The 25,090-nt window shown below is 41.9% G+C and overlaps 1 protein-coding gene across 4 annotated transcripts; it reads left to right on the top strand.

Moving 5' to 3' along the window:
* Nucleotides 1–298: 298 nt before the first annotated feature.
* ZNF383 (zinc finger protein 383) lies at nucleotides 299–25,090 on the top strand. 4 transcript variants are annotated; one of them, XM_030822289.1, is made up of 6 exons: nucleotides 299–378; nucleotides 1,781–1,842; nucleotides 12,716–12,769; nucleotides 17,908–18,034; nucleotides 18,337–18,432; nucleotides 23,634–25,090. In XM_030822289.1, exons 3-6 carry the CDS (start codon nucleotides 12,761–12,763, stop codon nucleotides 24,827–24,829), a joined length of 1,428 nt encoding a protein of 475 aa, XP_030678149.1. In that variant the 5' UTR covers nucleotides 299–378; nucleotides 1,781–1,842; nucleotides 12,716–12,760; the 3' UTR covers nucleotides 24,830–25,090. The 4 variants fall into 4 exon arrangements, with proteins under 4 accessions (XP_030678149.1, XP_004089632.1, XP_030678148.1 ...); XM_030822288.1 differs by having other exon boundaries at nucleotides 315–378; nucleotides 1,692–1,842; XM_004089584.3 differs by lacking the exon at nucleotides 1,781–1,842 and having other exon boundaries at nucleotides 310–378.

Below are 25,090 nucleotides of genomic sequence, written 5' to 3'. Positions count from 1 at the left end.
TTCTGGCCCGAAGCTGGCGACCTTTTCCTGTTTCTCAGGGAACTCCCTGGGATTGGCCGGTACCATGGAGGAAGATTGTCTTCAGGGTGCAGGGCCAGCGTCCTACGGCAGTTTCACTCTGAGCCTGTGTCTGGATCACGGAGACGCGGGGTAGCCGTTCGGAGTGCGGAGCAGGGATGTCCCCGAGCTGTGCAGCTGCAGGAAGCCGAAAAACCGAGCGCCATCTTTTCGGCGCGGTCCTACTCCGGACTGTATTTCCCAGAGGCCCCCGCGAGTCCAGGGCAGCCCCTTCATTTGCCTGCTGGACCCTCGGCCTCAAGAGTAGGGGAAGTGCGCGGAGAGCGGCCTGGGTCTTGCGGGCTCGGCTGGGGCCCGCAGGTAAGTGCCTGGGAGTTTGAAGGGACTGACCAGGCTGGTCTGGAGTGTCGGGCATACATGAGTTGGTCGGGCTGATGGAGGGGGTGGTGGGGAGGCGGGCGCGAGGCGTGGGCTTCCGTGTGTGAGTGTGACCTTATGTGACTGTGCCTCGCTGTGTGCGCGGGTGTGATTGTGTATCCTCGTTGTAGTTCTGTGATTGTAACAATGTAAGGCTGTATGTGTAGGTATTACTGTGTCCCGTGTTGGGACTGTGTGTGTGGCTGTGTAACTTTGCGTGACATTGCGGAGGGTGTTTGTGTGGAGAGAATCTGATGATGAGGCTGTGACTGTGTGTTAGTCTGAGGGGTGCGTGTGTAATTGTGTTTGTATGACTGTTAGCAGCACTTAAGTGTACTGGATGCCTTACTGAGTAAATCTACTACCCAGAAATAACCCAGTAACGTGAGAATGTGAGAGTGTGACCATGTAACTTTATGTGGCACTGTGTCTGCGGTTAGAAAGTGCGTGTAATTGTGCCGGGGTGATAATATGTGTGTCCTAGTGGTCATTGTGTTATTTTGAATGTGTGATTGTGTGTAGTGCTCAATAGGGGTCCTGGGGAGGGGGGAACTGTAACTTTGTGTGGCTCAGTAGTGAGTGTGGTATTGTGACTATCTGTAGCACTCTGGTTTTGAATGGTGCTATGTTTGAGGGGTCTGTAAACATGCTGTGACTGTGACTTATCCTCAAGGTAGATGTGGAACAATGATTGTATGACCATATATAGTGTTATTGTTTGGGTGAGGTGTGCCTGTGGAGGTCTATGTGGGTCCCCATGGTGGCTGGGTGACTGCAGCATTGGGTAGGGGGTGCTTGTGACTCTCCTTGTGACTCCAGCTCTCCCTGTGAAGTCAGGACAGAATCTCATGGAGAGGAGAGACCTCACTCCTCTGATACCAAGAATGCTCATGACAGCCGACACTTCTCCGTTTTTGTTTTGTTTTGTTTTAAGGCGGAGTTTCGCTGTTGTTGCCCAGGCTGGAGTGCAATGGCGCAATCTCAGCTCACCGCAACCTCTGCCTCCCTGGTTCAAGCGATTCTCCTGCCTCAGCCTCCCGAGTAGCTGGGATTACAGGCATGCGTCACCACGCCCTGCTAATCTTTTTTTTTAGTAGAGACGGGGTTTCTCCATGTTGGTCAGGCTGGTCTCGAACTCCCCACCTCAGGTGATCTGCCTGCCTCGGCCTCCCAAAGTGCTGGGATTACAGGCGTGAGCCACCAAGCCGGGCCGCCTACACTTCTCTGACCTCCCCCATCCCTTCTTCTCTCCATAGATAGTAGCTGTAGATCCAAAACGACCTCTGATCTGCTCAGTCTGGGCCACAAGAAAGGCCTGGCATCTCATCATTCCTTTCTTCTTCAGCTCTGCTCTCCTCAAGAGAGTTACCCAGAGGAAGAATGGCTGTTGACCAAACCAAATACAAGGTGCATTGGGTTTCCTTTTTGCTTCTCTTCTCTGGATAGTCGTGGTTAACAGAGTGTCAGCAAGTGACCTGGTTCTTACAAGTTTCTATTCAAGAAAATGATGAGAAGCCTTGGGGTAGATGCAGAGAGCCCAGTAGTCTGTTAACTTCTTTCTGCAAAATGTTCACTTATTAATTTAGAAAATAGAACAGTTTTCCCAGTGTACTAAAGTTTTGTTTTTTAAACACACACACACTCCTCTGTCTCACACACACCCACCCACACAATTCCAAAGAATTTAGAAAATAGGGAGTTACAGGCCAGGTGCGGTGGCTCACACCTGTAATCCCAGCACTTTGGGAGGCCGAGGTGGGCGGATCACGAGGTCAGGAGATCGAGACCATCCTGGCTAACACGGTGAAACCCCGTCTCTACTAAAAATACAAAAAAAATTAGCTGTGTGTGATGGCGGGCACCTGTAGTCCCAGCTATGCGGGAGGTTGAGGCAGGAGAATGGCATGAACCCGGGAGGCGGAGCTTGCAGTGAGCCGAGATCTCGCCACTGCACTCCAGCCTGGGCAACAGAGCGAGACTCCGTCTCAAAAAAAAAAAAAAAAGAAAGAAAAGAAAATAGGGAGTTACAAACAGCAAAAGTAAATCTACTACCCAGAAATAACCCAGTAATATTTTGATCTATTTCCTTCTAGTAAGTTTCCTTTTTTTTTTTTTTTTTTTTTTGAGACGGAGTCTTGCCCTGTCACCCAGGCTGGAGTGCAGTGGTGCAATCTCGGCTCACTGCAAGCTCCGCCTCCCGGGTTCACGCCATTCTCCTGCCTCAGCCTCTCCGAGTAGCTGGGACTACAGGCGCCCGCCACCACGCCCGGCTAATTTTTTTGTATTTTTAGTAGAGACGGGGTTTCACCGTGGTCTCGATCTCCTGACCTCGTGATCCGCCCGCCTCGGCCTCCCAAAGTGCTGGGATTACAAGCGTGAGCCACCGCGCCCGGCCCCTTCTAGTAAGTTTCCTATGCACATATACATTATTTTGAAGATTGGAATCTTATGACATTTACCATTTCATGTCTTGTATTTTCACTAAAAATTATGTATGGTTCTTATATTTGGTTTTCTTTTTTTTTTTTCTTGAGATGGAGTCTCGCTCTGTTGCCCAGGCTGGAGTGCAATGGCGCGTTCTCAGTGCACCCAGGCTGGAGTGCAATGGCTAGATCTCAGCTCACTGCAACCCCCCGCCTCCCGAGTTCAAGTGATTCTCCCGCCCCAGCCTCCTGAGTAGCTGTGATTACAGGCGCTTGCCATCATGCCTGGCTAATTTTTATATTTTTGTAGAGACGGGGTTTCACCATGTTGGCCAGGCTGTTCTTGAACTCCTGACCTCAGGCGAGGCCTCCCAAAGTGCTGGGTTTACAGGTGTGAGCCACTGCTCCTGGCCTATATTTGTTTTTTTTTTTTGTTTGTTTAATCCCTTTATATTACGTAATGCAGAAAAATAGTTAAAATATAGATGTATAGTTTCAGAAGTAATTATAAAGAGACCCTCTGCATAACAAAAACTTGCTTCAGCAGTCCAGGAAAGCCCTCTAGTCTTTTCCCCAGAATAAACTTATCCTACCTCCCTCTTTTGGTAACACTTATCCTGACTTTGGTAATCATTATTTTCTTCTTGACTTTTTTTAAAAAGTTTTGTTTTGTTTTGTTTTTTACCAGATATCTGCTTATCCCTAAACAATATAGTTTAGTTTTGCCTTTTTAACACTATATAAATTAAATTGTACTGTAGGATGTTGTTTTGAGTCTTGCCTTTCTTATAAAATACTATATTTGTTAGCCTCACCCTTGCTGTTATACATAGCTGCAGTTCAGACATTGGTTATTTCCTGTATGACAGGGCTGCTGTGAAAATGTTTTTACAAGTATACCAGTATATATATATATATATATATGCATACCTTCCTAAGATATAAGTGTATGAAGGAATTGCTGGGCCATGCAGTATGTTTTGCATCTTTAAATTTCCTAGATAATGCTGAACCGATCTACAATATAGTTTTACAAATTAAATTCCTACTGACAGTTTATAAACATTATAGTCATCTTGTAGTCTAACACATGGTCATTTGGTATTCTAATCTTTAATGAATCTGCTGATACCATGATATATCATATTGTTTTAAAAGTGTAACATACATTCTGGGGCCAGGCATGGTGACTCATGCCTGTAATCCCAGCACTTTGGGAGGCCTGTTGGGCAGATCGTTTGAGACAAGCCCGGGCAAGATGGTGAAACCCCATCTCTACAGAAAGTACAAAAATTAACCAGGCGTGGTTACATGCTGCTATTGTCCCAGGTATTCAGGGGATAAGGTGGGAGGATTGCTGGAACCTAGGGAGGTTGAGGCTGCAGTGAGCTGTGATTGCACCACTGCCTTCCAGGCTGGGCAACAGAGCAAGACCCTGTCTCAAATATATATATATATAACATACATTCTGAAAAGTACAAAATCAAGGTATATGACCTGATGACTTGTATAAAAGTGAGCATATTCCCGGCCTGGTGCGGTGGCTCGTGCCTGTAATCCCAGCACTTTGGGAGGCCAAGGCAGGCAAATCACGAGGTCAGGAGATCGAGACCATCCTGGCTAACACGGTGAAACACCGTCTCTACTAAAAAAAAAAAAAGTACGAAAAATTAGCCAGGCCTGGTGGTGGGCACCTATAGTCCCAGCTACTTGGGAGGCTGAGGCAGGAGAATGGCGTGAACCCGGGAGGTGGAGCTTGCAATGAGCCGAGATTGTGCCACTGCACTCCAGCCTGGCCGACAGAGTGAGACTCTGTCTCAAAAAAAAAAAAAAAAAGTAAGCATATTCCTTTGACCAGACCTCAAATCTGGTAAGGAAATAGAACATAACTGGCATTACAGAAGCCCAAGTCTTGTCCAGTTCACTCACTACCCACTTCTCCCAAAGAGAACTATTATTTTGTCTTCTATAGCCATAGACTAATGTTACCTATACTTGAATTTTGCTTGGCTTCTTTTTTCACTTTTGTTTTCCTACTGTCAGTTTCACTTGGACATGATGCTTGGCTTCTTTTGCTCAATATTATATTTCATATGTAATATGAATGTATTCTGTAATATGTAGTATAAATATATAAAATTCATCCATGTTGCTGCACGTTAGTTATAGGTGATATGATGAATATAGTGAACACATTATTATTGCTGTTTAAAATTCTTTTGTGTGAATATAACACTTTGTTTTTGAGACAGTTTTGCTGTTGTTGCCCAAGGTGGAGTACAATGGCGCCATCTCTGCTCACCACAACCTCCACCTCCTGGGTTCAAGCAATTCTCGTGCCTCAGCCTCTCGAGTAGCTGAGATTACAGGTGCACGCCACCACTCCCAGCTAATTTTTTGTATTTTTAATACAAATGGGGTTTCACCGTGTTAGCCAGGCTGGTCTCAAACTCCTGACCTCAGGTGATCCGCCCGCCTCAGCCTCCCAAAGTGGTGGGATTACAGGTGTGAGCCACTGTGCCCGGCTGAATATGACACATTTTACTTATCCATTCCATTATTGATTGGCATTTGATTTCATATTGAGGCTGTTATGAAAAATGCTGCTGGGAACATTCTTTTATGTGTTTTTTGGTGCACATATGAATGCATTTGTCTTGGGTGTATTTCTAGGAGTGAAATTGCTGGGTCATGGTTTATGTGTATGTTCAGCTCTAATAGATACTGACAGTTTTCTGAAATAGTGGTATCAATCTATATTCCAAACTGCAGTGTAGACTTTATGACAAGAATAGATTTTACAACAAGAAGCTTTACTAGAGATAAAGAGGAATAGTTTATAATAAAAAGATCAATTCACCAGTAAGATATAACACTTCTGAATTTATATGCTTTCATAAAATGGCTTCAAATATGTTTGACATAACTAAAAGAAGTAGTAGATAAATCACAATCTTAGTGGGGAGTTTTTAGCACTCTTCTCAATAGCTGATAGAACAAGTGACAAACCCAATAAAGCTATATGGTATTTGAACAGTGTGATTGACAAGCTTGACCTGATTGATATGTATAGAACAGTGTACCTTACAACTACATAATATACATGCTTTTCAAATGCATATGAGACATTTATTCAAATTGATCATATGCTGGACCACAAAGGGAGTCTCAATAAATTTCAAAGGAATGAAATAACACTGTAACTTTCCTGACCACAGTAGGTTAAGCTAGAAGTCAATAACAAGAAGATAATTAGAAATATTCCAGCCAGGTGTGGTGACTCATGCCTGTAATCCCAGCACTTTAGGAAACCGAGGCAGGAGGATTGCTTGAACCCAGGAGTTTGAGACCACCCTGGGCAATATAGCAAGACCCCATTTCTAAATAAAAAAAACAAAAATTAAAGAAATATCCCAATGTTTGGGATTTAAGCAATGTATTTATAAATAACTGGTGACTCAAAGAATAAATTGTGATAGATATTTAAAATATTTTAAACTGAGTGATAATGAAAAGTAACATACCAAAATTACATTTCTAAAGCTGAATATGAGGAAAATATATAGCTGTAAATGCATATGTTAGAAAAAAATGAATGTTGGGCGGGCGCCATGGCTCACATCTGTAATCCCAGCACTTTGGGAGGCCCAGGCGGGTGGATCGTGAGGTCAGGAGTTCAAGACTAGCCTGGCCAATATAGTGAAACCCCATCTCTACTAAAAATACAAAAAAAGGTAGCCGGGTATGGTGGCGGACGCCTGTAATCTCAGCTACTCGGGAGGCTGAGGCAGAGAGTTGCTTGAACCTGGTAGGCAGAGGTTGCAGTGAGCCAAGATCACACACTGCACTCCAGCCTGGGCGGCAGAGTAAGACTCCATCTCAAAAAAAAAAAAAAAGAAAAAAGTGAATGTTGAAAAATTAATGATCTATGTATTCATCTCAAGAAGCTAAGGAAAAGTCTAGAAAGTTAAACCCCCAAAATTAAAATCTAGGAAATAATAAGAATAAAAGCCCAAATATAAAGTTTTTAGTTTATTTTGTATTGCATATATTTAAGGTATACGTGTTTTGATGTACATAACGAACATATATTGAAATACAAAATGAATGTACAATGAAGAAAACTAACAAAGGCAAAAGCTTATTTTTGGGAATTAATAAAATTAATAAATCTCTAACAAAACTTAAAATATGAAGTAACAGAAAAATTGCCAATATCTGATAAGAGGAAAATTAAACCAACCACAGACTTAACTTAAAGGCTGAGGGCTCAATTAATTAATTAGTGTTTGGTACCTGGGACTTGGTTCCACAAAATAAGCTCATTGGAATCTGAACCACTGATCATTATACTGGGTCCCTTTTTATACTTCATTGAACATGTAAATTTTTCTGGTTTTTTGTTTTTTTCTTTTTTTTAGAGAGGGGCCTCTCACTCTGTCACCCCGGTTGGAGTGCATTGGCACAGTCACAGCTCACTGCAAACTTGACCTCCCAGGCTCAAGTGATTCTCCCACCACAGCCTCCCAGGTAGCTGGGACTACAGACAACGTGCCACCATGCCTGGCTAGCTTTTTTTTTTTCCAATGATTTTGTTTTCATTTTAATTGTGGTATAAAACACAATATAAAATTTACCATCTTAACCTTTTTTTTTTTTTTAGGCAGAGTCTCACTCTGTCGCCCAAGCCGGAGTGCAGTGGCATGATCTCAGCTCACTGCAGCCTCTGACTCCCAGGTTCAAGCGATTCTCTTGCCTCAGCCTCCTGAGTAGCTGGGATTACAGGCACGTGCCACCACGCCTGGCTAATTTTTGTATTTTTACTAGAGACGGGGTTTCACCATGTTGGTCAGGCTGGTCTTGAACTCTTGACCTCGTGATCGCCTGCCTTGGCCTCCCAAAGTGGTGGGATTACAGGCATGAGCCACTATGCCTGGCCATCTTAATAAATTTTTTTTTTTGAGGTGAGTTTTGCTCTTATTGCCCAGGCTGAAGTGCAATGGTGCGATCTTGGCTCACTGCAGCCTCTGCCTCCCAGGTTCAAGTGATCTCCTGCCTCAGCCTCCCGAGTAGCTGGGATTACAGGCATGCGCCACCAACCCCAGGTAATTTTGTATTTTTAGTAGAGACAGGGTTTCTCCATGTTGGTCAGGCTCGTCCCGAACTCCCGACCTCAGGTGATCCACCCACCTTGGCCTCCCAAAGTGCTGGGATTACAGGTGTGAAACACGACACCAAGCTAATCATTTTTAAATGTGCATTCCAATGTTAAGTATATTCATATTGTTGTACAACAGATCTTTAGAACTTTTTCATCTTGCAAACTAAATTATAACTATTAAGCTACAATGTCCCATTTCCCTCTTTCCCCAGCTCCTGGCAGCCACTGTTCTACTTTCTGTTTTTATGAGTTTGTCTACCTTAGATACTTTTGTAAGTGGAATCATATATAATAGTATTTGTCTTTTTGTGACTGGCTTCTTTCCAGTCACAATACCCCAAGATAGAAAGGGGATTCACTGCGGTTTGTCAGTAGACACACACAAACCCAAGTAGTAATGGGTTACAATATAATAATGAATTAGTTAAATGCTTTGATAAATTAGCTTGACATGTTATTTTTTATTATCATTCAGTTTTTTTATTTTATTTTATTTTATTTTTGAAAAGGAGTCTCGCTCTGTCACCAGGCTAGAGTGCAATGGTGCAATCTCAGCTCACTGCAACCTCTGCCTCCTGGGTTCAAGCGATTCCCCTGCTTCAGCCTCCCAAGTAGCTGGGACTACAGGCGTGCATCACCACGCCCAACTAATTTTTTTTTTTTTTTTTGGATTTTAGTAGAGACGGGGTTTCACCATGTTGGCCAGGATGGTCTCGATCTCTTGACCTCATAAAATATTTTTAACTTCCATTGTAATTTATTCTTTGAGCCACCAGTTATTTATAAATATATTGCTTAAATCCCTGACTTAGCATAATGTCCTCAGGGTTCAAACATGTAGCATGTGACAGGACTTACTTTTTTGTTGTTGTTTATTTGTTTTAATATGCTTTATTTTTTAGGGTACTTTTAGGTTCACAGTAAAATTGAGCAGAAGGTACAGAGATTTCCCGTATGCCTCTTTCCCCTACACATCTGGTCTTCCCCATCATCAACATCCCCCACCAGAGTGGTACATGTATTACAACTAATGAACCCACATGGACACATCATTATCACTCAGAGTCTATAGTTTACATTAGGGTTCACTCCTGGTGTTACGCATCCATGGGTTTGGACAAATGTATAATGACGTTTATCTCCATTATGATGTCATCCACATTAATTCCATTGCTCTAAAAGGCCTCTGTGCCCTGACTGATCCTCCCTCCCTGTCAATTCCTAATCTTTTTATTGTCTCCATAGTTTTACCTTTTCCAGAATGTTGTAATCATACAGTCTTTTTGAATTGGCTTCTTTCACTTAGTAATGTGCATTTAAGTTTGCTAAGCTGTTGATCATGAGACTGAGTCTCTTTTTATACTTCATCAGACATGTAAGTTTCTATTTTTAATATAGATTTTAATTTCTATAAGTCAGTTTATTTATTGGACAAGATGTGTGCTTTAAATTTTTGCATGGTCTGCAGTTTCACTATAAGATATATTGACCTGGGCTAGTGGTATTTTTAAAATTTATTTATTTATTCTTTTTTTGGGATATATTCTTGCTCTGTTGCCAGGCTGGAGTGCAGTGGCGCCATCTCAGCTCACTGCAGCCTCCACCTCCTGATTCTTCTGCCTCAGCCTCCCAAGTAGCTGGGACTACAGGCGTGCGTTACCACGCCCAGCTAATTTTTGTATTTTTAGTAAAGACAGAATTTCACCATGTTGGCCAGGATGGTCTTGATCTGTTGACCTCGTGATCTGCCCACCTCGGCCTCCCAAAGTGCTGGGATTACAGGCATGAGCCACCATGCCCAGCCATCTGGCCAGGCATTTTTTAAAAAACTTAAATCTCCCTTGTTAATATCACTATGTATTTATTAAGGGTTTAATATTGTTAATAGAATGTTTACTTCCTAGGTGATAATAGATTATGTGTAGGGTCCAGCCCTACAGGGCCAGTGGATTTTGCTCTTGGTGTATGGAGATGAGAGATTGTAGAAATAAAGACCCAAGACAGAGATAGAAGAAAAGACAGCTGGGCCCGGGGGACAACTACCACCAAGACGCGGAGACCGGTAGTGGCCCCGAATGCCTGGTCGCGCTGTTATTTATTGTATATAAGACAAAGGGGCAGGGTGTGGAGTGAGAGTCATCTCCAATGATAGGTAAGGTCGCGCGAGTCACGTGTCCATGAGACAGGTGGCCCTTCCCTATTTGATAGCTGAGGCAGAGAGAGAGAGGGGACAGTTTACGTCATAATTTTTTAAATGTATTTTGAAGACTTTAGTACTTTTACTAATTTTGTTACTGTTATTTAGAAGGCAGAGCCAGGTGTACAGGGCGGAACATGAAAGCGGACCAGAAGCATGACCGCTGAAGCACAGCATCACAGGAAGGCAGGCCTCTGGATGGCTGTGGGCGGGCCTGACTGACGTCAGGCCTTTTACAAGAGGTGGTGGAGCAGAGTGTTTTTTAACTCCCCCAGGGAAAGGGAGACTCCTTTTCCCGGTCTGTTAAGTAACGGGTGCCTTCCCAGGCACTGCCGCTACCGCTAGACCAAGGTCTGCTAAGTAACAGGTGCCTTCCCAGGCACTGGCGTTACCGCTAGACCAAGGAGCCCTCTAGTGGCCCTGTCTAGGCATAACAGAGGGCTCACATTTTTGTTTTTTTGGTCACTTTTTGTCGTGTCCTTTTAGTTTTTATCTCTGTACTGTGTTCCTTTAGTTTATATCCCTGTATGGCCTGGGTTTTTTTAGGTTATAACTGTAGAACAAAGATTATTATTGGAATAAAGAGTAATGCTACAAACTAATGATTAATATTTATATATAATTATAATTTATTTTTAGTATAACTATTTTTATTCTATATATTTTCTTTATTATACTAAAACAGCTTGTGCCCTTGGTCTCTTGCCTTAACACCTGGGTGGCTTGCCGCCTACAGTATGCAGTAAGCTCTCATTTGGAACATTTGGCTAATTTGTTATTTTATTGTATTCCATTTCTACTTGGTTTTGTGTGTGTCTACTAACTGCAGTGAATCCCCTTTTCATCTTGGGATATTGTGTGAGGCCACTGTTGTGATGGGTCCTTCTGGCTTTGGTACAGTTTTTCCTTTTTCTGGGACTAACTGGCTTTTTCAAAGTTCCCGAGTTTATTCTTTTTGTCTTGTGTAGATGGAAACAAGCCGCTAATACTAGAACTATAAAAAACAAGATAAGAAAAAAACACATATATAACCCTTCTCTAATTATTGTATGTAAAAAACTATTTTATTCACCCACCTTTTTGGTGCACTTTATAACAATTTTTTTCTTACATATTATTATGGACTTAGAGCATTTCACAGCTATTTCAACTGACTGATAGCTGTTAAAGACTCTATCATAGTGTGGAGGAGTGGCAGAAGTATTCTGTTTATTGTTGTCTAAGTTTTCATTAGTTGGCTAATGGGATCCCCTCTTAGGAGACTCTTAAAAGGAGTCCTTTCAGCACAGATATTTTTAAAAACAGCCTCCCCTTTTGGCAACGGCAAAAGGTTGAATTTCTTTTTTCTTTTTTTTTTTTGAGACAGAGTTTCACTCTTGTTGCCCAGGCTGGAGTGCAATGGCGTGATCTCGGCTCATTGCAACCTCCACCTCCTGGGTTCAAGCGATTCTTTTGCCTCAGCCTCCTGAGTAGCTGGGACTACAGGCATATGTCACCACGCCTGGCTAATTTTGTATTTTTTTTTTTAGTAGAGACAGTTTCTCCATGTTGGTCAGGCTGATGTTGGTCGGGCTGGTCTCGAACTCCCGACCTCAGGCAGGTGGTCTACTTGCCTCAGCCTCCCAAAGTGCTGAGATTACAGGCTGTGAGCCACCGCACCCAGCCATTTTTTTTTTTTTTTTTTTTTTTTTGAGTCAGAGTCTCACCCTATCACCCAGGTTGGAGTGCGATGGCACAATCTCGGCTCACTGCAACCTCTGCCTCCCAGGTTCAAGGGATTCTTGTGCCTCAGCCTCCCAAGTAGCTGGGATTACAAGCATATATATATATATATATATATATGTATATATATGTATATATATGTGTATATATATGTGTGTATATATATATATATATATTTTTTTTTTTAAATAAAACAGCTAGAAGAATTAGTGCCCCCTGCATCCCTGTGTGTTTAGGGGTGGGTGCGGGTGTTGTGTGTGTGCATGTGGTGAGGGAAGTTGACTTTTTGAGGGTTGAGAAACAAAAAGACTTGATTAGGGAAGTCTTTGGTCTTTCTGATCTGAGTGCACTGTGTTCCTGGCCAAAGGGCACCACTTGTGTGAGTCTGGTTTGGGGACCTGAGGGCTGCAAAGGAGGTCATGGTAGCTCAGTCTTGGGTTATAGTAGGTCAGTAGCTCAGGGCAGGCCATAGTAGCTCAATCGTGGTTCAGAGCAACATCACTGAGGTGGGACAAGGTGTGGCCCGAATCCCTTGGCTAAGGCAGGAACTTAGGTTGTTTGCATGAGTGAGAATGAATCTGGGTCCTTGTCTTGCTGCAGCTAAAGCCTGAGGTTTGTAGGATTGAGGAAGGAGTAGGATTTGTTCCATATTCCCACTAACTAGAGTTATATCTTAAGACCAAGAAGTATGGAGGTAGTTTTATCTGGCTTCTAGTGTGATTTCTAGAGGGTTTTACTTCCCCAGTCATGCAATCTCAGAACACTATCCTTTTTCAGGAGAACGGCCTCAAGGAAGACTAACCATCTGCAATACTGGAAGCCATGGCTGAGGTGAGTTGATGCTTTTTCTTGCCTTCCTGACATTTAGTTTAAAAAAAAAAAAAAAAAAAGACAGCATTTGCTTTCCTTATCCTGACATATCTGGCTAACAGAGTTCCCCTTCAGAATCCTTGTCCCCATTTTTTCTTAGCAAGATAATCCTATACCATCTCTAAGTATCCCTTTTATTTTTATAAATCAACCAGCATTAATAATTTCATTCTGTAAATACCTGAGCATCTCTTTTTTTGAACTCTTTCCCAAGGCCTATGATAGGGGATGAATTATCTCAAGGAAGCAAGAATAGATTTGTAAAATGAACTTACCCTGTCTGGACCATTATTTGATGAGTTGAAGGTGTGAGTTACTTAGCTGGAAATATAGAAAAGCCAAGATTATCTCTACAGAGTAGCATTCTCCAGTAAGATAGGATGAAATGTGGTGCTGGTAGTTCCAAATGTTGGATTGTTGCAAGATCTGGTTTAGGCACCTTTGGGGATCATGAGGTTGGTGGCTGATACAGATCTCTGCAACTCTGTAAGAACATCCTGGAGAGAAGTCCAATTTGAGGTTGGATAGGAAGTTTGGATTGCAAGGAATTTCTGTGAATCATTGAGTTTTCTGTATCTCAGAATGAAGGATAGTGATAATGGATGTTTACAATGGTTCAGCCAATGCATAAGTCATTTAGGTCACACCATCAGAGCTCAGAAGAACCTTTTAAGTCTTATCCAGTAATATCTATATTGTAGAAAATTCTACCACCAGAAAAATAATTATTAAAGAATTTGTAAAAGGCCAGGTGCGGTGGTTCACGCCTGTAATCTCAGCACTTTGGGAAGCGGAGGCGGGCGGATCACCTGAGGTCAAGAGTTAGAGACTAGGCTGGCCAACATGGTGAAACCCCTTGTCTACTAAAAATACAAAAAATTAGGCAGGCGTGGTGGCACATTCCTTTAGTCCCAGCTACTCGGGAGGCTGAGGCAGGAGAATCCTTGAACCTGGGAGGCAGAGATTGCAGTGAGCCAAGATCACGCCACTGTACTCCAGCCTGGGTGAAATCTCAAAAAAATAAAAATAAATAAAATAACTTTACATATATCTTTTTTGTAGCTTTGATTGATGCTCTAAGATTACATGGGGGTAGTTTAGAATATATTAGATGAAGGACAACTTTGGACATAACCCAGACCAAGAGTTGAGAACTTTTGCATCAGGCACAAGCAAACTGATTATAGTTGTGTTATACAGATCATGTAGCTGCTGTGTAATGTGACCTTAAATAGTCTTCCTGCATAGGACGAGCAAAAGGGGATGATTCATTAATAAGATAGTGATTTAAGACATTCCCTGGCTACCCCTTGCATTGTTAGGTGTTGTCTTTAGCAGAATCATGAAAACCTTTTTTCTCCCTTAATAAAGAAGAAAAATTGATGGCCTGAGAAATCTTTCTCTGCTTTTCAATTTTATGAATTTTTTCAGAAGTTGTAACTATTATTACTGACTTTTTACTCATTTGATAAACATTAACTATTTTTGTTTTCGTCAGATAAATTATTGACAAAACTAATTAGTATTTTTTTATAAGTAAAACATTTTCCTTTTTTCCTCAAAATGTTTTTTTTTTTTTTTTTGGAGACGGAGTCTCACTCTGTTGCCCAGGCTAGAGTGCAGTGGCACGATCTCGACTCACTGGAACCTCCGCCTCCCAGGTTCAAGCAATTCTCTGCCTCAGCCTCCCGAGTAGCTGGCATTACAGGCAACCGCCACCACGCCTGGCTAATTTTTTGGTAGTTTTAATAGAGACAGAGTTTCATCACGTTGGCCAGACTGGTCTTGAACTCTTGACCTCGTGATCCACCCGCCTTGGCTTCCCAAAGTGCTGGGATTACAGGCGTGAGCCACTGCGCCTGGCCAAAAATGTTTTTTTCACATAGGTCTATACAGCTAACTAGTAGACCAAAGAATTACCTCATCTTATTTTGGTTTTATACCAATAAAATATACCTTGGATACTCAAAAAAAAAAAAAAAAAAAAAGGAAGAAAGAAAACCATAAGGTCATGATGCATAATTTTATTAGGATGCACATTGTATCTGGTTCTCTTTCTTTTTGTAATATTACCAGTTATTGATAATTTTTAGGTTCAATCATTAGGGGTTACAAGAGATATTTTAATTCTGTCATCCTTCCTTCATAGATTAAGTGGAACATTTCTATCTATAAAATATAACTTTCCCTCATCAATTGTTTAGTTACCCTGAAGGACAGTTCATATAGGAAAGAAGAATGTTTGATTCTTTCCATTTAATTACCAGTTTTCCAAATAATGAATTGGCTTCTTAGACTCGTCTAAAAGTGATCAATAATGTTTTAAAATATTATTGTGAACTCATGGATTAAACATTTTTAATATGATTAGTCCATTGCAGTTGTCCATATAATTTGATGTGCAACCAATCCAAGTGAACACGTATTATTCTGTCCTATAATGCTATTGTATTATATTCTCTTACTTTTTTTTTTTTATCCTCTTGATTTCTCTGCAGAAAATAGAGAAATTCATCAAAAGCAATGGAAAGTTTCCTTGGAAGATTATTATCTAGTCACACTTGCATACAGTGCAAGACCCCCCACCTTACAGCATTCTGCAGTTTGGGATTTTTTTTTTCTTGGTTTGTTTTTGTATGTATGTATGTATGTATGTATGTATGTATGTATGTATTTATTGAGATGGAGTCTCGCTCTGTCATCCAGGCTGGAGTGCAGTGGCGCTGTCTCAGCTCACTGCAAGCTCTGCCTCCCGAGTTCAAGTGATTCTCCTGCCTCAGCCTCCCAAACAGCTGGTATTACTGGTGCCCGCCACCATGCCTGGCTAATTTTTTTGTATTTTTAGTAGAATTTTTAGTAGAGATGGGGTTTCACCATGTTCGTTAGGATGGTCTAGATCTCCTGGCCTCATGATCTGCCTGCCTCGGCCTCCCAGAGTGCTGGAATTACAGGCATGAGCCACCGCGCCCAGCTGTTTTTATTTTTTTTTGAGACAGAGTCTGGCTTTATTGCCCAGGCTGGAGTGCACTGGTGCGATCTCGGCTCACTGCAACCTCCGCCTCCCAGGTTCAAGTGATTCTTCTGCCTCAGACTCCTGAGTAGCTGGGACTACGGGCGCCTGCCACCATGCCTGGCTAATTTTTGTATTTTTAGTAGAGATGGGGTTTCGCCATGTTGGTCAAACTGGTCTTGAACTCTTGACCTCGTGATCCGCCTGCCTCGGCCTCCCAAAGTGCTGGGATTACAGGCATGAGCCACCACGCCCAGCATGGGATTTGTTTTTAATACCATGAGAAATGTCCTAATAGGGCTTTGGCATATCTTTGTTCCAATTTCTACAATGAGGAGGGGAAGAAGCTTTCTTTTTATTAAATAAAATACATATCTATTTTATTTTTTTAATTTTATTTATTTATTTTTTTGAGACGGAGTTTCACTTTTGTTGCCCAGGCTGGAGTGCAGTGGCGCAATCTCTGCTCACCGCAACTTCCGCCTCCCAGGTTCAAGCGATTCTCCTGCCTCAGCCTCCCAAATAGCTGGGATTACAGGCATGCACCACCACGCCCTGCTAATTTTGTATTTTTAGTAAAGACGGGGTTTCTCCATGTTGGTCAGGCTTAGCCTTGAACTCCCGACCTCAGGTGATCCACCCACCTCGGCCTCCCGAACTGCTGGGATTAGAGGCATGAGCAACCACACCCGGCCTACATCTATTTTATTAAATAAATGCCTCAAGCATTAGTTCCTAATGAAACAAAAATACAAATAAAACATCTAAATATCCAAATACCACATTTTCTCTAGATTTCCCCCAAAATGTGCCTTATCTCCCTGTACTTTTACATATTTCTGGTATCTTCATTTTTTTAGTTTTGCAATGTCACTGTCAAGATAGAATTATTTGATGGCTTAAGACAACTTTTGTAAGATTTTCAAACCCTAAATTTATAAATCCTATTACAAAAAAAAATTATATAATTTGATGTGCAAGTTGTAACAGTATTGGCCAGTGGGAGTGTCTTCAAGTTGGCCCCTAGTCTTATCAGCATAATCCTAACAGTTTTTTGGTTGCTTTCTTGCTTTTTGGTATAACAAGATATTCAGATTCATCCTGTGCATTTCGTAAAAGTTGCTCTTGTGGATTTCGTGAAATCAGTTCTTTTCCCAAAGAACCTTGGTTTCTATTATTTGAAAATGATACTTAGAAACCACAATCTAGGCTGGGTGCAGTGGTTCACGCCATAATCCCAGCACTTTGGGAGGCTGAGGCGGGCAGATCACCTGAGGTCAGGAGTTCGAGACCAGCCTGGCCAAGATGGTAAAACCCTGTCTCTACTTAAAATACAAAAATTAGCCAGGTATGGTGGCGTGTGCCTGTAATCCCCGCTACTTAGGAGGCTGAGGCAGGAGGATTGTTTGAACCCAAGAGGCGGAGGTTGCAGTGAGCCGAGATTGTGCCACTGCACTCTAGCCTGGGTGACAAAAGTGAAATTCCATCTCAAAAAAAAAAAAAAAAAAGAAAAGAAACCACAATCTAGACACTAGGGATGCTCGTTGCTACTGGATTAGTCATCATTTCTTTTTGTTTTGTTTTGTTTTTTGAGATGGAGTTTCGCTCTTGTTGCCCAGGCTGGAGTCCAATGGCGTGATCTCGGCTCCCTGCAACCTCTGCGTCCCAGGTTCAAGTGATTCTCCTGCCTCAGCCTCCTGAGTAGCTGGGATTACAGGCATGCACCACCATGCCTGGCTAATTTTGTATTTTTTGTAGAGACAGTGTTTCTCCATGTTGGTCAGGCTAGTCTCCAACTCCTGACCTCAGGTGGTCCGCCCACCTCGGCCTCCCAAAGTGCTGGGATTAGAGGCGTGAGCCACTGCACCCGGCCTAGGATTAGTCATCATTTTTAGACCTTTTCAATGGACAGTCAGGAATTTGTTTAATGTAAACTTCCTACTCTTGTATCTGTTTCTGAGATCTAAAGATACAGGTTCTCGGTGACACCAATGTAATTACTCATTTTGTATTACCCCACAATACAAGCACAGTAGTCTCTGATATATTTTTTTAATTATACAAGTAATACATATGTTTAATTTTTCAGGGATCAGTGACGTTCAGTGATGTGTCCATAGACTTCTCTCAGGAGGAGTGGGACTGCCTGGACCCTGTTCAGAGAGACTTATACAGAGATGTGATGTTGGAGAACTACAGCAATCTGGTTTCAATGGGTAAGGGCATCCGTACCAGTGATTCCCAGTTCTTCTCTGGAATGTCTGCTTCTTCCACAGTGAATTTCTCAGCTGCTTTTCAGGTTACTAGCTGGATTTCTATTCTTTATTACCAAACAAATGGTTTGAGCTGAAATGAAAAGGAAGAGTGGGAAACTGGCAACTCCAGTGGGCTGTGGTTGAAGCTCCATCTTCATCTTTCTTTGGCTGTTCCTGTAGTGGCATCTCTTCCTTGATCATCAAGGGACTGGATCTCATTTACCCCCAGCATAACCATGTTCCATATCTTTTCTTGTGAGCAGGACTTTACACTCCTAAGCCTCAAGTGATCTCCTTATTGGAACAAGGGAAAGAGCCCTGGATGGTTGGCAGAGAGCTTACAAGAGGCCTGTGTTCAGGTAAGTGGGAAATGACTAGACAGGAGAAAGGCACGACAGGTCAGAACTCAGCTGGTCAGGGAGGAAACAGCACCTTTGAGATGTTATCCCTGAAGCTCCCATCAAGAAACTAGGCCAGTGGAGAAAATGAAGTCCTTTTAGCATAGTTATTAAATAACCTGTTTCGCCCTTTTCCTCACTTACCACTCTTTCTACTACCCCTCTCCAACCCTCCTCTTAATTTCAAGCAGAAGGTACCTTTTACTTCTCTAAAAAAAACCCTATTTTACCCGTATTTTAGATTGAGCTGCTTGCTAGCTTTATTTACTCTCTCTTTTTTTTTTTTTTTAAGGGTCTGGCTCTGTCACCCAGGCTAGAGCGGAGTGACATGATCATAACTTATTGTAGGCTCAAACTTCTGGGCTTAGGCAGTCTCCCTGCCTCAGCCTTCCAAGTAGCTGGGACCGTAGGCATGTGCCACCATGCCTGGCTAATTCTTTTTCTTCTTCTTCTGCATTTTTTTTTTTTTTTTTTTTTTTTTTTTTGAGACAGAGTCTCGCTCTGTCGTTCAGGCTGGAGTGCAGTGGCGCGATCTTGGCTCACTGCAACCTCTGCCTCCTGGGTTCAGGCGATTCTTCTGCCTCAGCCTCCTGAGTAGCTGAGACTACAGGCGCGTGCCACCATGCCTGGCTAACTTTTGTATTTTTAGTAGAGATGGGGTTTCACCATATTGGCCAGGCTGTTCTTGAACTCCTGACCTCGTGATCCACCCGCCTCAGCCTCCCAAAGTGCTGGGATTACAGGCATGAGCCACCATGCCCGGCCCCTCTTCTGCATTTTTTAGACTTGTACAGGTGTTTTCTACCACTCCCCAAAATAATATAATTGCGTCTGTATACACACATGTGAATACACACACACACACACACACACACACCCCTTGCCCAAGTACTGGTCTTCATTATAGCTGCCTGTCAGTGACCTGTTTTATCAGACTGTCTTCAATGTTTCCTTTATCGATCTTTTTTTAATTTCCTGGTTTGTGTAAGGGAATCTTCCAGGTGCTACAGTTTACTAATTGTGTTACCTTTACGAACTCAAGGTCCAAAAGTGGTGCTAAAATATATACATATATGACTTCCACAAAGTAGAATAGTATAAAAGAGAAATGAGATAAGGAGTTTAGCAGAAAGTCAAAGGCCAACTATGTAGAAGTGGAATTAATCCCTATTGAAGTAGTAGGTGGAGCCTTGGAAGTGACTGCAATCACCATGTATAGAGATATTGTTGGGGCCAAGAAAAGGATCTGTGCCTATATTAAAAAGGAAGAGGTGGCAGAGCAGGAGAGATTTGGGATGAAGTAGGAGAACCAGAAGAGTACTTATTGAGCACTACTGTGTACCAAGCATTGGTCCAAGGGCTGGGACTATAGTATTCATGAAGGCATTCTAAAGTTCTGCACTTCTGAAGCCTACATTCTAGAGGGTAAGAGAGAAAATGTCTTAGTCCATTTTGTGCTGTTACAACAGAATACCTCACATTGAGTAATTTATAAAGAACAGACATTTATTTTCTCATAGATCTAGAGGCTAAGAATTCTAAGATCAAGGCACTGGCATCTGATGAGGGCCTTCTTGCATCTTTGTGTGGCAGAAGGCAGTAGGGCAAGAAAGCCGACTCCTTTCATCAAGCCCCTTCATAAGAGCACCCAAACCCATTCTTGAGGGATGGGTCCTTAAAGCCCGATCATCCCTTAAAGGCCCTGACTTTGTTTTTGGAAATTTTTATTTTTTGAGACAGGGTCTCACTCTGTCACCCAGGCTGGAGTGCAGCAGCACAATCATGGCTCACCACAGCCTCAACCTTCTGGGCTCAGGTGATCGTTCCACCTCAGCCTCCCGAGTAGCTGGGACCACAGGCACACGTCACCACGCCCAGCTAATTTTTGTATTTTTTGTAGAGACAGGGTTTCGCCATGTTGCCCAGACTGATCTGTAACTCCTGGGTTCAAGCGATCCACCCACCTTGGCCTACCAAAGTACTAGGATTAAAGGCTTGAGCCACTGTGTCTGGCCCCCACCTCTTAGTACTTATCACATTGGCAACAGCTGAATTTTGAAGGAGAGACATTCAAACCATAGCAGAAGATAAACATGAATGTCAAGTATATATGTATGAAACAATATTAGCATGACATTAATATATAAATATATTTTTAGAATGATATATCACATATTTATCTACATGTAACTAATATATTGGTATAGTATAAACAATATATATTATATATTAATACATTATATTTCTATATTATTATATGTCCATGTGTATATGAAATGTCAGGTGGTGGGTGATAGATAAGTGCTATGAAGAGAGGCTAGAGAGGGCCTCTCTGATGAGGTGTTCTTTTAGTGAAGACTTGAAGAAAGTGAGGGAACAGGTAATATAAATATATGCTAGGAGAGATTCAGGCAAAGGGAACAGGAAGAACCAAGTACTCGAGTTCAGAGCTTTTTGGCAGCCACCATTGTGGCTGAAATTGAATAAGCAAAGCGGGAATTGTAGAAGAGGAGATCAGGAAAGTGGCAGGCTTATGAGTGTTTGCATGCTGAGTGCAGGTCAGGTTGGGAGTTGGATGTACCTGTAGATGATTTTGGGTCTTGTGGACCTTGAATTTTACTCCGAATGAGGCTTAAATCCATTGAATGATTTAGCAGTGACATGATCATGTTTGTAAAGGATCATTCTTGCTCTAGGGGTTCCTAACTTTGGATTCCTTTAGGTAGAATTCAGGGAGTCCATGAACTTGGATGAGAAGAAAAAATACATCTTTTTTTTTTTTTTTTTGAGACAGAGTCTCACTCTTTTACCCAGGCTTGAGTGCAGTGGTGTGATCTCAGCTCCCTGTAGCCTCCACCCCGCAGGTTCAAGCGATTCTCCTGCCTCAGCCTTCTGAGTAGCTGGGATTACAGGTGCCTGCCACCGCACCCGGCTAATTTTTGTATTTTTAGTAGAAATGGGGTTTCACCATCTTTGCCAGGCTGGTATGAACTTGTGACCTCGTGATCCACCTGCCTCGGTCTCCCAAAGTGCTGGGATTACAGGCATGAGCCACTGTGCCCAGCCCAAAAATACATCTTTATATTTAATAACCTCTAATTGAGATATAACATTTCTTCCTATCATGATGTATGGGACAAACCATAGTGGCAGTGGTAGTAGTAGTAGTTCCTGTGACTTTGACATTAATGGAAATCACAGATACGTTCATATTATTTTACTGTTATTGTAGGCATATTGAAATATTTATGCTCATCACTACTTCAGAATTAATGTAGTACTAGGCTTGCCACTAGGTCTTGTTTAATGTTTTACTAAAGAAGAAAACTCCAGGCAGAGAGAAGAACCCCTGTGAAGGCTCTGATGGGGAAAAGCTTGGTGTGTTTGAAGGACTAAATGCCAGTGTTGGTGGGCCCCATGAGCAAGTGGGAGTGGAGTGTGAGTCAGGGTTTGGACAGACAGGCAGGAGCCACAGCATTCAGCCTTTGCAGGAGATTGTGAGGAGTTCGGACTTTGAGCAGTGGAAGCCTAAGCCAAATGATATTATTCCCTGAATAGATTAAAGGGTGAGAGAGCTTGGTGGGGAGACTGGTTGAGGAGGCTACTTCACTGGTCTGGGTAAGAGTTGATTATGGTTTGGAAGATGACATTGGCAGTAGAAGACAGAAGAGGGCAGTTTCAAAACTTTACTTGGGAGCTTAACTAGATGAAAGTTACTGCAAGATCTGCCGGGCGTGGTGGCTCGTGCTTGTAATCCCAGCACTTTGGGAGGCCGAGGCAGGTGGATCACGAGGTCAGGAGATCGAGACCATCCTGGCCAACATGGTGAAACCCCATCTCTCCTAAAATACAAAAAAATTAGCCGGGCATGGTGGTGCACGCCTGTAGTCCCAGCTACTTGGGAGACTGAGGCAGGGGGATTGCATGAACCCTGGAGGCGGAGGTTGCAGTGAGCCGAGATCGCACCACTGCACTCCAGCCTGGTGACAGAGTGAGACTGTGTTTCAAAAAAAAAAAAAAAAAGTTATTGCAAGATCATATAGAGATAGGAGGAAAAAGATTGTGTTGGAATGAATTCCCTGTTGCTGTTTTGAGATACTCCAATAGGCTTCATTTTGATATCTTCAAACCATTTAATTTGCCTAATATCCCCATTTTAGTAAGAAATTGTTCCATAATAATACCTGAACACTTTACTCCAAAACATGTATATACACTTTCCTATAACCCCCCAGTAATCATGAGTTAAGGATTATTGCCCTTTTACAGATGAAGAAATGGTAGCTTAGAGATTAAATAATTGCTTGTGAGCACACAATGATTAAGTATCAGAATTGGCAGTCAGCTCTCATCAATCTGCTTCTGGTTCCTGTCATCTCTCTATGGCAGTATGTTGTACTGTGTCTTAATTTCTTTCCATCTTCCTTAAACTTTAGCTGCCTTCTCTCTCATTCACTGTGGTGGTACAGCAAGTTTCCTCTCCCCTAAGATCAGCATCTCAAAATTCCAAGGCAAACAATATTTCCACTGAATCCCCAGCACATAAAATAATTCTGAGTTTCCCTATCTGCCACTTACACACTTACATCAAATTAGTTCAATATATTAGACTTAACATCTGTTTCTTCCCTCATGTGAATAACCCCCCGTTACCAATTCCTTTTTTTTTTTTTTTTTGAGATGGAGTCTCACTCTGTCACCCAGGTGGCGTGCAGTGGTGCGATCTCAGCTCACGGCAGCCTCTGCCTCCTGGGTTCAAGCAGTTCTTCTGCCTCAGCCTCTGGAGTAGCTGGGGTTACAGGCAGTATCTATAGATACTATATAAGTATTCTTATATAGATATATATGGCTAGTCATGTTTTAATACGGAAAATAGCCCAACCATTGTATATTTACCAACCTTTCCAGATGATTCTGATCCACATCCATATTTGAGTATCATTGTAGTAGCTTATTTGCATAGTTATCTTCCTCTGCTTCCTGCATTATCTTACTAATTTGTCTTTCTTGTCCATTTTTTCAGATAACACAGATATCCTTGTGAACCCTGTGTCATTTACCTAGTAGATACTATTCTTACTTTAATTTTTCCATTTCTATTATAAAAGTTTAACTTTTCACAAATAGGAAAAAAGAACATTTACCATTTTATTTTCTTTCAGATCTGGAATCAATGTGTGAAACCAAGTTATTATCTCTAAAGAAGGAAGTTTATGAAATAGAATTATGCCAGAGGGAGATAATGGGACTTACAAAGCATGGCCTTGAGTACTCCAGTTTTGGAGATGTTTTGGAATATAGAAGCCAGCTTGCAAAACAACTGGGATATCCAAATGGGCATTTCAGTCAAGAAATATTCACTCCTGAAGGCATGCCCACATTTATTCAACAGACATTCCTTACTCTCCATCAAATAATTAATAATGAAGACAGATCCTATGAATGTAAGAAATGTGGAAAGGCCTTTAGTCAGAACTCACAATTTATTCAACATCAGAGAATTCATATTGGTGAAAAATCTTATGAATGTAAAGAGTGTGGGAAATTCTTTAGTTGTGGTTCACATGTTACTCGGCATCTGAAAATTCATACTGGCGAAAAACCCTTTGAATGTAAGGAATGTGGAAAGGCCTTCAGTTGTAGCTCATACCTTTCTCAACATCAGAGAATCCATACCGGTAAGAAACCCTATGAATGTAAGGAATGTGGGAAGGCCTTTAGTTATTGCTCAAATCTTATTGACCATCAGCGAATTCACACCGGTGAAAAGCCTTATGAATGTAAAGTATGTGGGAAAGCCTTTACTAAGAGCTCACAACTTTTTCAGCATGCACGAATTCATACAGGTGAGAAACCCTATGAATGTAAGGAATGTGGCAAAGCCTTTACCCAGAGCTCAAAGCTTGTTCAACATCAGAGAATTCATACTGGTGAGAAACCCTATGAGTGCAAGGAATGTGGCAAAGCCTTTAGTAGTGGCTCAGCACTTACTAATCATCAGAGAATTCACACTGGTGAGAAACCCTATGATTGTAAGGAATGTGGAAAGGCTTTTACTCAGAGCTCACAGCTTCGTCAACATCAGAGAATTCACGCTGGTGAGAAACCCTTTGAATGTCTTGAATGTGGGAAGGCCTTTACCCAGAACTCACAACTTTTCCAGCATCAGAGAATTCATACAGATGAAAAACCATATGAATGTAATGAATGCGGAAAGGCCTTTAATAAATGTTCAAACCTTACTCGACATCTGAGAATTCACACTGGTGAAAAGCCCTATAACTGTAAGGAATGTGGGAAGGCATTTAGTAGTGGCTCGGATCTCATTCGTCATCAGGGAATTCATACTAATGAATAATAAAAATTAAAGCCCCTGTCACCTTCCTCATATTTTAAACCAAAAATCATGTCTAATAGTTACCCTCTTCCACAGTTTTTTTAAAACTTTGTATTTAAATTTTGTATCCAAATGTATTTCATTCCAGGTTATAAATTCGGAGTCTAAACTGACATTCCTTCTCTCCCCCAGTCATATACCAATGCCAGCTGTTCTATAATTCTTTCATTCATTGTTTTGTTCTACTTTCTTGGTGACGCATTATACTCTTGTTTATATTTG

Source organism: Nomascus leucogenys, chromosome 11 (assembly GCF_006542625.1).
Source record: "Nomascus leucogenys isolate Asia chromosome 11, Asia_NLE_v1, whole genome shotgun sequence".
NCBI lineage: Eukaryota > Metazoa > Chordata > Mammalia > Primates > Hylobatidae > Nomascus > Nomascus leucogenys.
This window is presented reverse-complemented; position numbering and strand designations above follow the sequence as displayed.

Bases quoted from the DNA above. Each gene is read 5' to 3' on its own strand.
- ZNF383 (XM_030822289.1), top strand. The intron at 18,035-18,336 runs GTAAGGGCATCC...TCTTGTGAGCAG, and splicing joins CAGCAATCTGGTTTCAATGG to GACTTTACACTCCTAAGCCT. The intron at 18,433-23,633 runs GTAAGTGGGAAA...ATTTTCTTTCAG, and splicing joins TACAAGAGGCCTGTGTTCAG to ATCTGGAATCAATGTGTGAA.